Source organism: Toxotes jaculatrix, chromosome 1, assembly GCF_017976425.1.
Source record: "Toxotes jaculatrix isolate fToxJac2 chromosome 1, fToxJac2.pri, whole genome shotgun sequence".
Taxonomy (NCBI): Eukaryota; Metazoa; Chordata; class Actinopteri; family Toxotidae; genus Toxotes; species Toxotes jaculatrix.
In genome coordinates this window covers 18,713,769-18,730,390 of record NC_054394.1, presented here as the reverse complement: position 1 = coordinate 18,730,390, position 16,622 = coordinate 18,713,769, and the positions used below count along the sequence as shown (strand labels likewise).

Sequence of the window (16,622 nt, the reverse complement as noted above, 5' to 3'; positions counted from 1 at the left end):
GAAAAGGAAAGTTAGGACCACCAGACTCATGAGGCTTCATCTTCTTCTTCTGGGGGATCATGAATGAAATATCTCAGTCTGGACCAAAATAGTGGATCAGCTGGTCAACAATGCCGTCCTTAGAGTTATGTTTCTAGTGAGATTAAAAAATAGTACTTGCATCACTTGTAAGTGTTGATGAGGTTTGTTGAAAACAGTGTAACAGAAAACAAAACTGAACTAAAAAAAAAAAAAAGTATTTTCCATGATACAAAACTGCCTTTGCAAGTCGCAAAATTCAATATTCAGTATTTGATCTGTTTTGCACTTTTAGTTTATTACAGAGAAAACACTTAAACTTCTCCTGGGGAGTGCTCTCTTCTCCAACAAATCTCATGCTAATTCCATCTGGCCCCCAGATCGAGCACAGCCAGAGTGTAAGCATAGCTGGAATCAGACACAGGGTTTGTCACTGATGACTCAGATAGTCCCTCAAGCCCAACACAATTTGGCTCACAGGACAGCCACTACTGGTCTACCTCAGCATATTCATGCTGTGTGTGCTCAGAATATTAAACACACAATAAGCACAAGCAAGTTTGGGAGTCCTGTATGTTAATTTGCAATGATATCTGAGGCCACACGCCCTTTTTGCCATGTATGAGCCACTTCATCAGCAAGAAATAAGAGCCAATTAGATGGCAAGCATGGAAACCCTCATGTAATAAATTAGCTGCATGTCATGAGAACAGCAAAAGCAGGAGCAAGTCAGGCAACTACAACTTTTCAACACAACCTATATACTGTGCTGTAGGGTGGGGGTGCCTGGGGCAGGGGCTTCAATGGGCCAGTATGTATGAATTATTCAGCCAAGCTATGGTTATTCTTTATGTGATTCATGTTCTGTATGCCGAGAGTTCAGTCAATTAAATTTGCATTCCAAAGAGGATTTTTTCCCCTGCTGTCCCGATTCTTTAATGAATGATTTCTAAACTTGTTGACCCATTCACCAGTGTAAGTATGAAACTCCTCCTAATAATCATGTGCCCTTGTAGTGTGTTTATGCTCATATATGCACATTATGTGAGATTAAGAGCACAAAATACTGTAAACACAAAAGGCAAGGAAATATAAATCTTCGACTAAAAGCAGCTGGGCACATTTGTTTTTTTCGTGAACATCAGATGGATTTTTTTTTCTTTTTCTGCACAGACAAGTCTCTTTGTCTGTGTGTGTGTGTGTGTGTGTGTGTGTGTGTGTGTCTTTTTTGGGTCTCTCTCAATCAATTTCACAGCATTAAAGACCCAGAAGCAATGAAACAAAACTAAGCCAGTCCAAAAAAGGAAATCCATTACTGAGGTTGGCCTGAATTACAGTTGATGGCCACACAACTTATGCATGGTCATAACTGTCAAATTTGATGAATGGTGGCATGTGACTTCACCATACGGCACCAGAAATCCCACCAACACATTTCAACAAATATTTTACTGTTCATTTCAGTATTACTCAAAGGTTTAGTTCTAACTTGGTAGCATAGTCACGAATGTGATATAATGATTCATAATTTAAGAATATGACACATTTTTGGATAATAGTCAGGACCTCTGACTTGCACACAGTATTTTAGACATAAAATGTATCAAATCTTTCTCACATTCTCATTTAGATTTATCAAAACAAGTCCAACTTAAAAAAATATATATATATTTTTGACTTTTGGTTCAGGTGTGTGACTTCCAGGGCCCTGCTATTGTGAATTCTGGAACAGAGCCAGTTTTAATATTACTAATTACACCTGTGCTGTACAGTATATGCCAAAACGGTTGTGAGAAATGATTTCATATTAAGTAAAAATAAAGGTACCACTTGTGTTAACTAAGCAAGACCCATTTATACATGAGTAATTCAACAACGTAATTAATTGATACCAATGATGAGGTGTTTATTTATGTTCATTTGATTTTAGCATTTGTTAACAAGGTGTTTAACCCTTTTGCACTTTAGATTTTTTTGCAAAGAAAAATAAATCATGCATCCCTTTTACAAGCCTCACAGACCATTTCCCACCAATATGATCATCACAAATACACTTTGAGCTTGTTGTGTGTATTTTGCAATGGCCTTTATTTTTAGGACTATGACCATAAAGAATGCCTTTGCCTTCCAGTAGGATGGTAGAAAAAGTTGCAGGAAGCTCTGCAGCACCATCTACTGGCCTCAAAATTTATCAAACATTCAGAAATGTTCAACCCAAATTAGTTTTGTTTTCATGAGTCATTTGTTCACCTTCTTCATTCCTTTATTTAAAGAAGAATATTTGTCATTTTCTCTGCTTAGGCTTGAAAAACGGAAATTTACTTCTTGTAATATTGTTTATTTTCTCAATAATAATTGCCTCATGTTAAGCCACATGACTAATATATTCTCTTTACATTCTTTTGTGAATATTAGGTTATATTTCAGGTTTCACTGAGCTATTCACAAACTCATGGAAAATATATAGAATAGCCAATGCCAAAAGTACTAAACTGACTGAATTTTTTTGTACATTTCGTGGTACTGAAGTGGAGGTTTTGAGTGGGCTACTGAGGATTTTCATGTTGTGCTGCAGTGTCACTGTTACACTTTATATACATATCATCACCCCAGTTTAACATCCATGGTGTCTACTGAGGGAGGCTTTAATGAAGAATTTGCCTGGATTTGGCTCCAGTCATTGTTTCCTTTATCTATAAAAAAGTGTTCAGTCCTTACTAACAAAAAGTGTCCCCACAGCATAACACTCATACCATGATGCTTGAAGGTAAAGCTGGTGAAAGATGGATGGTGAAAGATGGATGCTGCGACATGTTCCCACTTGACAGAGCACGTTGTCTGACATCTGAAGAGTTCATTTTTATTTCATCAAAGTCTTTTGCTTTTTTGGAAACTCCTGCGTTGTTCTCATGCTTTTTCTCCTTCAGGCCAATTACAAAGGCCATAGTTTTATCTCCTGCTCAGCTTTCTGTTGTCCCTCTGGCAAGGAACACAGTTATTTTGTATTTCTGTAATTTCTTTCCTTTAGCCTTGGTCTACTCCCTGATTAGTATCCTTTAATCAACTACCCTGGATTCTGGGTAGTTCCACAATGTAGTATACCTCTAACCAGATCTATGACTTCTCATGTGACTGTCTCTGAACTAAGTTCAGTGGATGTCATGGCAGAGTTTGGGCTTTAATGACACAATGGGGGCAGATCTGTTTTGTTCATGTCCAGTCAAATGAAAGTGTGATACTCAAGTCAAGTTAAAAGGAGGATTCACTCAAGGGAGTTTGGATGCACATTCAGTCACTTTGAGGTGCTGGAGAGGAGCTGATTGCTTAACATTTTTCATTCATGTGTGAAAAAAAATTTGAATAAAAAAATCACTGTGACATTCAGTGTCAAATTTGGAAAACTGAGACTGAAAGATTATTCTTGACTTTGTAAACAACAACAAGCAAAATCATCTCCCCACAAGCTCAGGAGCTGCTAAACATGATCTACCACAGAAAATGGAGTTGCCCGATTGGAAATGTACTGTACATGTTCAAATTTCCATTTCTTTCAGAGCACCTCTCATCCAACTTGTCTTAAAAGTTGAGACAGTCAACTGTTTTTTCCAGGGTCTCAAGAACTTGGCTAAACTCTCTGCGGTGTCTGTACATATTTGTAAAATGACATTTAAAAAGTTATACCTTCAGTAACAGCTCAGTGAATAATTTAAGGTTTTTTGTAAACAAACATAAGTTGCCAATACACAGAACAGCACACTCTACTGTCTTATGCACATTAGTATCATAGTAAAAATGATTGATGTGACATAATATTGTTTGCATTCAGCATCTTTCTACTTGACACTAAAGGTCCAAACAAGGTTCATCAGTAGATCATTAAGCCCACATCAAAGAGAAACAAAGCAAACCACTGCACTGCAACTTCACACCAGCTCCAACTGAACTCTGTACTGTTTTTTCTCGAGTGCAAAGCTAGCCTTTGCTGACTTTATTGGCACACTGGGCTTAATTAACTTGGAGTGGAGTGTTTACTGTCAGACAACTGGCTTCATTTTGCTTTTGATGAATGATTGATGCTCCTCAGGGATGAAGCCGCAAATAATCGCAGGCATAGATAAAGGTCTAATGCTCCCTTGACTAACAGGGAAAACGATAAAATGAACATCATGAAACAAACATCTTTGAAAGGGATGGGATTGGATATATCAGTGTGTGTCAATAAGAATACCTGCAAGGAGCAGATTTTTAATCTGCACTCAGTGATTAGATAATGTAGCTGAATAATCGAGGCTTTCTCAAACAGCTTGTGTTATTCTTCCAGTTGTCAACTTACATTCTGATATGTTCATCAGACCAAGAAGCATCTGTCACTGTGGATTTAAGGGTTTGAAGAAATGTAAAGATTTCTTTAGATCTGACGCAGACCTCAGCCTCAGGGTTGAAACGCTACACGTGGTCACAAGATAAATATGAGGAGCTGTGAGATGATTAAAGATCAGAATTAAAGTCTCACTTGTGTAAATATGTGTGACAAAGTAGTTCAGCTCAAGGTCCACTTACTAGCTCTTTCAAATCTTCTAGCTGCATCTTCATCAACAAAAGGATCATGTGCAAGTATGTTTATTTTTCTGACTTCTCTTTCATTTTTGCTTTTTTTCAGAGTGAAATACTAAACTATTCTCAGAAGGGAATATCAGTCTTTGTGGTCACAAGCCAAACCATTTTCAAAAAAACTGATCTAATTATGGGCAAGACAACCTTTTTGATCCTTGTCCTATTTGTATTAAACACATTGGTATTTTACCACAAAATACACTGTCAATACAAAGTGTCCCAGACAATCTGGATGTACTGGTCTAACCATGTCACAACAAGTCAGTGGAAACCGACTTTCAGCCTGTTATCTTCAACTATGTGAATTTAATACCTTTGCACTGCAGTAACTCAAAGGCAAAATGAAAATTCATAAGCTCAAACTCCTCCTCCTGCCAAACTCCTTTACTTTAATACATGGGTGTCGTATCAAGATTATTTTCATCATCATGACAACAAAGGTTACAAATGCCCTTATCTCACACAGTGGGAGGTACAGTGTAACCTGACCCACAAAGAGGCGTTACTAGTTCCGTCTCACCCTGTAGTCACTTACTGGCAGATGGAGGAAGTGACTCATCTCGGCAAGTCAATGTGAACAATGATATGGGCAACACAAACCACAGGACTTCTTATGAAACTGTTACACCCCTGATCTTCAATTCCAATGTAAATAAAAGCTGGAGTAAAACAAAATGAGGTCATGAAAAAAGTTCAGACTGCATCAGATTAAGTTCTTACAGTCCCCTCTGAACACAGAGTCTGAAAAGTCTATAAAGACCTGCTCTGAAAAAAGGAGAAACAAACTGACATTTCGTCCCAGTGGTGGTGCTACGGGAAAGGTCAGATGATCACTGTGAACATTAGGATTCATCCTCTGGGGCCTATGAATATCCAGTGCACATTTTATGGAAATTTTGCCATTAGCTATTAATTTTTGAAAGGTCAGCTAGTCACCAAAATAATTAGGTATCCTCTGGGGACTATTAATATCTGTGACAACTTCATGCAAATATGACTAGCTCTTGTTGAGATATCTTACTCTTTGCACCCCCACACTAGTGGGAAGAAACAGGAGGGATGACTGTGGAATAAGCAATGTGGATATGCTCAGTAAATATAAGTGGTTTCATCATGATTCAAAAATTCTGCCCCCTTGCTGGCTCATATACCATTTCGGCATTGAATAGAAGGTTTGTCCTGTGTCAATAGCCATCGATCCTCCTCCTGTGGCATCGTTGAGGAAAAACACTGAATCCCTACTGGCTCCTGAGTCGATGACTTGTAGCTAACCCTGTGCTTGGCCATTACTGCAAAAGGATGGCAAGAACACTGGGCCTTACTGAGCAGATCAATATAGTTTCACTAATGAATTTACAATACAGTAGGTGTGTCTGTGCTGTTTGGTGGGTGAGAGATTAAAAAGAGATTAAAAAGTCAAAATCATGGGATAATATGATTTTGAATCATTATTTTATAATTAAACTTGACACTATGACTCAAATTTTGAGAAGAAATGTCAATGTTATACCAAGTCAAATATATGAAGTAGTGAGCCACAATGATGAGACACCACAATTTTTACTCACTATCTCATAATTCTACTAAAAAAAAAAAAAAAAAAAAAAAAATGTGAGATGAAAAATTCTGACTTTAAGGGCACATAAACTAGCAAATAATTACATTTGATAATAAATTATCAAAATTGTTTCCAATTTATTTTCTTCAGTAGACTAATCAGTCAATCATCTAATCATTTCTGGCAGGAAGTAAAGTCGGCCACTCACAAGTGAGAAGTGGATGTAAAGTGTTCACAATTCTGTCCAAACCCAGCTTATTTTCAGTTGATCATTGATCAGTAATGTGATCGGTTATCACTCTTGGTCTTGATTGTGAAATGTTAGGTTGTTTTCTGTTCGTGACGTCCGCGGGGTGGGATGATGACGTCTGAGACAGCCGGCATACAAAAAGCGGCTTCATATGACGTAGAGAAATAGTCAGCATTCTTTCTCCGCCGGGGCCGGTAGCTGCTACATCGGAGCCGTCGTGTTTCTGGTGTTCTGAAATAAAACCTCACAGGCTTTAACACGACATTTTGAGCGCTCTTTTCTACTTAGTCTTTATTTTTTATCTCTTGGTCAAGCAAGACAACCATTACGCTGACGTTCCGTTTGTAAAGGTAAGGCATTTCGGTGTTTTTCCGTAGCTGGCTAGCTGGTTAGCTAACCGACCGGTCCAGTAGGAAGTTCGTTTTAGGTTGATTGTCATGTACGAAGCGGCAAAATACTCATCTGGATTTTCAGGTTTAGTGTTAGCTGACCTCTTTGACCTACAAAACCTGTATCGTAGTGGTTTCATGTTCAGGAAAACCTCGCCTGGTTTCTGTGAGTTGTTTACAGCTTGTTAGCCATTAGCTTACCGGCGGCCTATAGAACAAAACCCCTCCAGATGTCGCTGTGTGGACATCCGGTGTGTGAACAAAGACCTCGTAAAATCAGCTGATTTTCCTCTCGGTGTACAACGAAGTTCTTTTATGTCTGAATTCACACACATTTTTGTGAAGTATAGGAAAAGGGAACACGTTAATGGTCCAAACTAAGGCTTTTAAATGTTTTTCTTTCTTTTTAAAAATTTCAACGTTATAGTTAGGGGATATAGGAAGCACATCATGGTGTGTAGATTGAGATGTATTTGTGAAATTGTATTTATTTAGTAATTAACAAGTATCGGTCGGGTAGTAGTTTCCCTGACCTTGGATCTGGGCAAATCCAACAAGGCGCACTTGTAATCCAGGTCCTGTGTCGAAATCTGCTTCCCCCCTCCGGTAGTGTTTCCTGTAACCAGCGCTACCCTCCACAACCAGGGTTAGGCTTAGGTAAGATACTCGACGCTTGGGTAACTCAGGTCAATGTTAAGTTATGATTATGGGAACTGATTGGGGTTTAGAGTTGAGTAAATGTGATGAGAAGTTCAACGCGGTTGGGGAAACAGACGTCGACAAATCAGCTCCACCGTTGCGTGCTAGGCTAACCCTGTCTGTTTCACATTCACTTGTACGGACACGTGTTGGCGCTTATGTGTTCAACAATTGAGTTAAAATGAGCTGAACAGTTAGTAAAAATGAAAACTGCTATTTCAAATATTGTTATAGCCTGACTGTAATGAGCCTGATAACCCCAAAATTAGGATGTCTGTCGGCCTTAAAGTCTTAAAAAGCCTTGATTTCAATCTCCTCAGAAAGGCTTTCTAAAGATGTTAAAATCCTTAAATATCACTTACAAAAGTCTAAAATATCTTTTCCTTTCAAACGTCGGAAATGGTGTTACTTATAACATGTTTTTCTATATGATTTTTGCAAAAAAAACGGATGGAAAATCTCAGTACCAGGCCTCTGTTAGCTAAAATGACCTCAAATAAATAGGTTAGGCTTACATAGGCTAATCCATCCTGTCATTTTCTTCTGCTTATTGAGGTCATGTTTCGTGATTAAGTAGTGTTATTATTTAGAATTGTTGTTGTTATATACAGCTGGGAGGGAGTGACAAAAATGTCAAATTACTGCACTTGGTAACTAGTCATAGGCTTTATATCATCCCTATTCATACTTTGGGTGGCGTGGCTGTGAAACAGATATCAAACAGCATTTTATACGGTCTTGAAATCTTAGGTTTAATTTGGTAAACATGCAGAAACCCTGTCAAATGTTTTCTTTTGTTTCACTGCCATCAGCTGTCAGCTAATTTGTTGCTGTATATTTGTCTCTACTTCTAGGTCGCTCTTTCCTGTCCCACTCCTAGACCTTTATTCTTTTCAGATATTCTTTGTCAAGCCGCCAAAGTGGAGAGTGTCGTTGCACCAGGGGGTCCTTCTCGTTTCAGGTATTGAACACAATCACTCTTGGCACATCTTTACTGCCAGTACTCTCAAACAGCTCACATAAAGAATTAGGCTCACATTTTCTTATGCTAAGTTAAAACAGATATCCTTTATTTTTCTTTCTTTTTTTTTTGGTATCACAGTGTAGGGGGAGGAGGTGGGGGTGCACCTCAGCACTATCCCAAGACTGTCGGCAACAGGTGATTTTCCAAAATTTCCTTTCACTTGGAGCACTTAGACGCTAACCTTTGTTACATCTTAAATCCATAAGCCTCTCCACTTAAATTGCATTCCCACATATGTAATGTTATTATTTTATGTCAGCACATCTGGGGAAAGGCATGTCTCTAATAAATGGCTTCTTTACCTTCTGTTCATACTGGTATGAGTGTACAACCTGATACAATGGTGGTTTCCTGTTTTGAGGATAAAGCTTCTCATCTGAAAAATTAACAGCTTTTACTTTCAAATTGCTTGACCTTCTGACACTTTGACAGTGGTTCAGGTTGATTCAGCAATCAATTCGCAGACTGACAGAAAAATTATCAACTAGTATTTAAAAAATCAGTTAATCATTTGAGTAATTTTTAGCAAAAATAGTGAAAAAATGCAGCATAACCCCCACCCACCCCACCCCAAAGTTTCAGGCCTAATTTGGTGTTTCCATTTTAAATATTTTGGTTCAAAAGCTGGCAGCATGCAAGCTCCCTTTTGTGCAGGTACAATGTATAGATGCCAAACAATCAGTTTATGTTACCTCTCTTCACTGGTCAAAAATGCACAAATCAACATGCCTTTAAGCTTCTAATAATACATTTAAACTGAATTACGATAGATTCTGAAACAGACCTTGTCGTTTAAAATGAAACTTAATAATTTAAATCTGATGGAATGTGAAGCATTTGAGCAACTGATGGGGTCACATGCTAAAAATCCGAAGATTTCTTTGGTAATCAAATCAGATTTTAGCGACATTGCTGTAAGGTATAACAATGCCTCTGCAACTAAGCCACCACAGACCAGGATTAGATACCTGAGATACAGTATTGTTTTCCTGATAAATATTTCTGTATTCTAAAATTGGCTGTTTTTTTTTGTGCTCATTACAGCGAGTTCCTGGGGAAAACCCCAGGTTCTAGCGTTCAGAGATGGGTACCTTCTCGAAGCACTAGACGAGATGCCAACTCCTCCGGTGATAAAGGGCAAAATGATGCAATCTTCAGGAAAGTGAGAGGGTAAGTTTCCATTTAAATCCGTTTTTACTTCAGTTACACAGATTGTGCACAATTTTTTGCACAGTAAGCGGAAAGCAAGTATCTGAAAATACGGTTGGAGATGAGCTGTTGGGGAATTAATGGGATTGTTGATGTATTGTCTTTTTTAAAGTGTGAAGTTTTTTAACCTCTTGTCCTTTTTCTTGTTCACTAGCATACTTAATAAGCTGACTCCTGAGAAGTTTGACAAACTATGCCTGGAGCTCCTCAATGTGGGTGTAGATTCAAAACTTGTCTTAAAAGGAATCATCTTGTTGGTGAGTATTTTCTTTAACCGTGCTCATTATTTATGAGCTTTATTTATGAGTTATTCCCATTATCTGTTAAAATGGACACATAATGTGTTATTTTCTTTGTCTTTAGATTGTTGACAAAGCCCTCGAAGAGCCCAAGTACAGCCAGTTGTACGCTCAGCTATGTCTACGCTTAGCCGAGGATGCACCAAACTTTGAAGACCCACCAACAGAAAATCAAGCAACACAAAAGAATAATACTGTGAGTTTTTTCCCCACCAGCAATAGGATTTACATTTTACTATTCTTTGGTACGTTCTATTTGGCTTATGTCTGCATTTCAACAAATTCTCTTTTACAGACCTTCAGAAGGCTTCTGATTTCCAAGCTTCAAGATGAGTTTGAGAACCGTGCCAAAAATGTTGAAAGTAAGTGAATTATATTTGGTATGTGTGGTCTGTTTATTAAAGAAATGTGTATATCTGGATTTGGTCATGTCTCGTCTGTCTGTCTCTAAATTGTTGCTTATTTTCTTTTGTGTCCCCCATAGTCTTTGACAAATGTGACAGCCCACTCACCTCTGAGGAGGAGGAGCAGCGTGCTGTTGCAAAGATCAAGATGCTGGGCAACATCAAATTCATTGGTGAACTTGGCAAACTCAGCCTTATCCATGAATCTATCCTTCATAAGTGCATCAAAACAGTAAGTTCAGTTGAATAGCATTTACTTACTTGTATTTTTAATTTGTGTGATCCCAAAATCAGACTAAGCTGCCACTGTGAGAACATGCCATCAGTTAACTGTACAAGTTAAACAAACGATTATGGTGGAATAAATTAAAGTAGATTGTGTTAAATGTTTTTTGTTTCATTTTAAGCTTTTGGAGAAGAAGAAGAGAGTCCAACTTAAGGATATGGGTGAAGATTTGGAATGCCTCTGTCAGATAATGAAAACAGTGGGACCTAAACTTGATCATGAAAAGGCTAGGGTGAGTATGTGGAAAACCACCAAATGAGTGTTAATTTAAAACTTATTTCTTCCATTTAATAACAGATAAATTCTCCTTCCAGTTATTGATGGATCAGTACTTTGGCCGCATGCGATCCTTAACGAACAACAAGGAACTGCCAGCGAGGATTCGTTTCCTGCTGCAGAACATGGTGGAGCTGCGAGACAACAACTGGGTGCCTCGCAAGCCTTATGTTGACAACGGACCAAAGACGATCAACCAAGTTCGTCAGGATGCAGTTAAGGTTAGTTTACCTCACCCATTTTAGGATGAACTTCATGTCCATTTATTACAGACCGTGTAAGAATAACATCAAATACTTATTAAACTTGTTGAAGTATCAGTGAGCTGGTCTAGTACTCTGTTGTCTGCCTGTAGACTTAGATTCTGATTTTGTCTTTGCAGGATTTGGGTGTTTTCATTCCACCTCCAACTGATGGAATTAGGAATGATTTCTTCATGGACAGCTCCTCCTTCCTGCCAGCAAGGATCAAGTTTGACAGGGAAACTCTTGGTGGGCTGGCTGATATGTTTGGACAAATGCCTGGTGGGTCACAGCTTTTTTTTGTTCACCCCCTGAGCAACAAGAGGAGCTGTAGTACTTTCCTGACTTTAACAAGGGATAGTCCTTGTTATGAGGGTTTTTTAATGTTTGTTGTCTTGTTTCGGTTAGGAAGTGGCATTGGTACAGGTCCAGGAGTCATTCAGGACCACTATTCCCCAACCACGGGACGTCACCGCACAAACCCACTCTTCAATGGCCATATTGGAAATGGCAACGGTTCACACCAGCCTCAGTATGAAGTAGGAAGCAAACCTTTCACAAAACCCAACCAGGTACGTGCCATATTGTAGTTTTTTTGTTTTGTTTTTGTTTGTTTTTTGTATGGTGAATCTATGCAGTGGTCATTAATATTATTAACACTCATGCTTTGAAATCTTTTTGAAAGGGGCAGAGTTCACCGGTCTTCAACCATAAACAGAATCACTCAGGGCAGATGCAGTCTAAGGATATGACTTCACGATTCAGCAAGAAAGGGAAAATCAATGCTGACGAGGTACAACCTCTTTCATTGATAAGCAAAATGTTTTTTTTTTTAATGTTTTGGCTTCTTGATTTTTTTGTTTTTTCTTTTCAGATGTGTGGTATTTTGGCATTGTTATAAACCTGCGGTCTTCTCCCCTCTAGATCAGCCTGAGGCCAGCACAGTCCTTCATCTTGAATAAGAAACAAGTGCCAAAGCTGCAGCCACAGATGACTATGATTGCTCCAAGTGCCCAAGGTTCCCCACTAGGACAGGTAAGATTTTAACATGTCAAAGAATATATTGAACTGATATGAAACCAGGAAGCAGGTTCCAGGAACCACGCACTCATTTGTTTTTCCTTTTGTGTAATCTCCACAGCTTGGCTTGAAGACCAATCCTCCTCCAATTCAGGAAAAACCTGCCAAGTCCAATAAAAAGGCTCCTCCTACAAAGGAAGAGTTGTGCAAAACAACAGTAAGTTCTTCATATTTATCACTTTACTTTGATCACTATATACTGTCTGTGTAGCACATTAAATGTGATGAGTTCTTTTCATTTTAGGAGACGCTAATGACAGACTACTTGAACAACAAGAACATCAATGAGGCAGTGAATGCTGTGAAGGAGATGAAAGCTCCCAAGTACTTTTTGCCTGAGATGCTGAACAAGATGGTGGTTCATTCCCTTGATCGTTCAGATGAGGATAAGGAGCATGCAAGCGCCCTGATCCATGCACTCTGCACCGAGGGCCTCATCACTGGTGAAAACCTGATTCAGGTCAGTGTTGTAAACCTTGACTTCTTTATCATAATCTACAATACTCAGTTAAACCAGTGTTCAATACATGTCTTCACTGCGTGGATGTAATTTAGTGCTGTACTTTGTTTCTTAACAGGCCTTTATGGGTGTTTTGGATCAGTGTCCCAAGATTGAGGAAGAAGTCCCACTGGTGAAGTCTTACCTGGCACAGTTTGCAGCACACGCAATCATTGCTGACCTGGTCAGCATCGCAGATTTGGCCCATCAGCTGGAGAACGGTGCACATTTCCCACTGTTCCTGCTCTGCCTGCAGCAGATTGTCAAACTCAAGGACCGTGAGTGGCTGACTGACCTGTTCCAGCAGAGCAAAGTCAACATGCAGAAGATGCTGCCTGGTAATGTCCAACCCCACTGTGGCCCCATGTTTATACACAATGTCATTAATTAGGTTCTCTGTTCATTTTGTATGAGAAGTTGAGTGTTCAGTGATACAGTTCAAAGAAAATGATTGTGAATCTCGGTCAGTCTTTTGCTGCCTCTCATGGTTTTTTTTTTTTTGGGTTTTTTTTTGATGCTCTTGTAGAAATTGACCAGAACAAGGACAGGATGCTGGAGATTCTGGAGGGCAAAGGTCTCAGCTTTTTGTTCCCACTGATGAAACTAGAGAAGGAGCTGTTGAAGCAGATCAAAGTAGATCCCTCTCCACAGTCCATCTACAAGTGGATCAAGGACAACATCTCTCCTAAACTCCACACCGACAAAGGCTTTGTCAACATCCTCATGACCAGGTAAAGCAGTGGACAGTGTTTCTAATGGTGACATCAGTCTTTGCTGACCACGTCTTTGCTGACCACGTCTTTGCTCAGTGAGGCATTGTGTTGTAGGTTAATCTAACACCAACTGACTGTCTTCTTGTCTGCCAGCTTCTTGCAGTACATTGCTTATGAGGTCAACCCTGACGATGATGAGGAGGTGTTTGCAGCGCCTAGCAAGGAACAGCTGGATGAAGAGAAGCAGCTGCTGCTGTCTTTCAAACCAGTGATGCAGAAGTTCCTACACGATCACATCGACCTGCAAGTCAGTGCGCTATACGCCCTGCAGGTCCACTGCAATGCTAAGGGTTTCCCCAAAGGTACGTACATCTGTAGTAGGTTCAGCAGATAAAGTTTTGTTTTTTAATTCAAAAAAGTTGGCTCACTTTTGTACTGAAGCTTTCACAAGTTTAATGGTTACTCTCCTCTTTAAGGCATGTTACTGCGCTACTTTGTGAACTTTTATGACATGGAAATAATTGAAGAAGAAGCCTTCCTCTCATGGAAAGAAGATGTCACCCAAGAGTATCCAGGGAAAGGAAAAGCATTATTTCAGGTACATTGCTCTTAAATGTTTTTGTTTGTAGAGGTTTTTTTTTGTTTGTTTGTTTTGGGTTGTTTGTTTGTTTTGGGTTGTTTGTTTGTTTGTTTTTTTTTTTGTTTGTTTGTTTTAAGAGTGCTCCCCGACAATAAATAGCAGGTCTACACTCTTACTTGTGCATTAGTATTGTGGTTATGATAAGGTGTATTAAAAGAGAGTGCCTGTGTCTATGAGTGTGAGAGTGTAAATGACATAATCTGATTTAAAGAACCTGGATTATTTCTTATTCCATACCAATGTGCATGTAAATGTACTCATTATCTAGAGTTGATAAGAATTAGAAGCCCGATTTGTGAGTTGAAATGGAGATGGTGTGTTTAAATTGCAGGTGAACCAGTGGCTGACCTGGCTGGAGACTGCAGAGGAAGAGGAGTCAGAGGATGAAGATTACTGAGGAACGGGTCAAAGCCATGTGTTATCAGGATGCAGTCAGTGACTTCTTTGTGTTTTTTTTTTTTTTCGTTCTTTTTTTACTTGTGTAATGTTTGTGTCCCCATGCTCCCTTCCCTCAGCCTAACTCCCTCCCTCTCTCATTGTTTATAAATATTTTCCATTCATTGTTAAGAATTTCATTTCACCATGAAATGTTTTGCCAGATCAAGCCAGCCTCCCCATCATCATATTGTATTTATGGTTTTCTTTCTTATATTTGATTTTGATCATCTTGGATTATGTTTTCTTTTGCAGTCTGTGGTATTTTGCAGGAAAATGTACCAGCACCAAAAACCTGACCCATTTTTATCACCTTTTACATCTGGTGGGAGTCACAAAATGCTGACCTAACGATTTACTTCAACTGTTTACAAAAGAGAAAAGGCTCTAACACACTGCAAAGAGACTTTCCTCTGTGTTTTATCTGTATTTGTTAATCAGTTTTTAGATGCACTTTGCTCAACATCTTGAGTCGTTGCAATAGTAAAATCCACTGTCCTTGAATCGTTATATATCAATCCTGAGTTGTTGGCTCCCATGAGTTAAATGGTTTTCCTGTGATTGAAGACAGACCATTTTGTCACAAAAATCAAAATCTTCATTTGGATTTGATGATTCTGTAACAATAATGACCTGTTTTATATCAGTTACCCACAGAGTTTAATGAATCAAGAGCTTTTTTTTCCTTATGTATGAGACTTTTGTGCTGTTAGGATTTGAAACTGTGTGGCCTTGGCTTTTTTTTTTTAATTTATCAATTAATATGGATATACCTCTAATGTATCTCGGACTATACTTGAATGTCTCGGTTTCAACATTGAGGCTGCCAAAGGTTAGTTTCCTGTGCTAGCTGTTCACCATGTGTGGAAATTTTAAGTCTGTTTGCGGTATTTGTCAAGTTTTTAAATGGTCTTTTTATCTTCATAAAATTACAAAGAATGTACTGTATGTGTACACTTAAACCTTTGTTTGGAGTGTCACTGTAATTTTAAGTGCAACAAATTGAGTGTACAACTACAGATCAAGCCCGAATAAAGTTTAACAGTTCATTTTGTTGTTTTCTATCAGATGGGTTCATTTCACTTCAAGGCGTCATTTCTGGAATGTAATTAACAAATAGAGCACATTGTTCACTACGGTTTTTAGATTAGTCGGGTTAAATGGAAATGCTGCTTGGCTTCATTTTACTGCAGAATATGGAGATGTGTACATTTATACCAGGAAAGATCTATCGCTGAGTGACATCCTGATGTGTACTAAAACCTGTAAAATCTGATAAGACACTTTCTTGGTACAACAACTGAAAGTACAAGCAGATGTTGGGAGGAAGACAAAAATGATTTTATCACAGACTTTGTCTCTGTGAACAGATGCAAACAACTTGTGCTAAAATTTCCTTAGTATAAGCCAATAGGTGGGTTTCTTGTGACGTCATGACGCAGCGGCGCGAGGGCGCCAAATTTAGATGGAGGGCAGGAAGTGTTTCAGCCTTTGGCTGACTGACACACTGAGAATCTACCGTGTGGAAAAATGCCGATGTTTTGTGTAGTTTACCGGTGCTCAAATCGTTTCAATAGAGAAAAGGAAAAAAGCTATTATAGGGTACAAAAAGTAGTCACCCACAAAGGTGAGAAATATAAAAAACTTACAGAACAACGCCGTAAAAGGTGGATCTTAAACCTACGTCGGCGGTCGGGAGGAGCAGTCTGCTAATGCCCGTGTCTGCAGTGACCACTTCGTCAAAGGTATGTTAGCTAGCTAACTTGGTTTTTGTGGCTGTGTTTATATCATTAGGTTGTGGCTTAATGCTCATTTACATAGTAATAATTATTGAGTTGCCGGTAGTCTCATATGGACTGCATTGGGACTTTTTAGGCTGCCCTAGCGTTTTAAGGGACATTGACTCAGAAGTCCAAATGCTATTGGATGCAATTCTCCATTGACCCCCATATTAAAATAGCCAACTTTACAGCCTAAAAATGTGGGA

General features: G+C 38.9%; 1 protein-coding gene across 2 annotated transcripts; it reads left to right on the top strand.

Annotated features, from left to right (window-relative positions):
• The first annotated feature begins 6,747 nt into the window (after positions 1 to 6,747).
• Positions 6,748 to 15,684, top strand: eif4g2a (eukaryotic translation initiation factor 4, gamma 2a). Of its 2 annotated transcripts, XM_041035866.1 has the most exons (21): positions 6,748 to 6,790; positions 8,383 to 8,489; positions 8,631 to 8,687; positions 9,597 to 9,722; positions 9,916 to 10,018; positions 10,125 to 10,256; positions 10,356 to 10,422; positions 10,545 to 10,696; positions 10,872 to 10,982; positions 11,065 to 11,247; positions 11,409 to 11,550; positions 11,677 to 11,840; positions 11,954 to 12,061; positions 12,193 to 12,303; positions 12,410 to 12,505; positions 12,593 to 12,808; positions 12,927 to 13,185; positions 13,374 to 13,578; positions 13,714 to 13,922; positions 14,037 to 14,158; positions 14,532 to 15,684. In XM_041035866.1, the coding sequence occupies exons 8-21, from the start codon at positions 10,613 to 10,615 to the stop codon at positions 14,595 to 14,597; spliced, it is 2,076 nt and encodes a 691-aa protein (XP_040891800.1). In that variant the 5' UTR covers positions 6,748 to 6,790; positions 8,383 to 8,489; positions 8,631 to 8,687; positions 9,597 to 9,722; positions 9,916 to 10,018; positions 10,125 to 10,256; positions 10,356 to 10,422; positions 10,545 to 10,612; the 3' UTR covers positions 14,598 to 15,684. The 2 variants fall into 2 exon arrangements, with proteins under 2 accessions (XP_040891800.1, XP_040891809.1); XM_041035875.1 differs by lacking the exon at positions 8,631 to 8,687 and having other exon boundaries at positions 6,752 to 6,790.
• Positions 15,685 to 16,622: the final 938 nt, after the last annotated feature.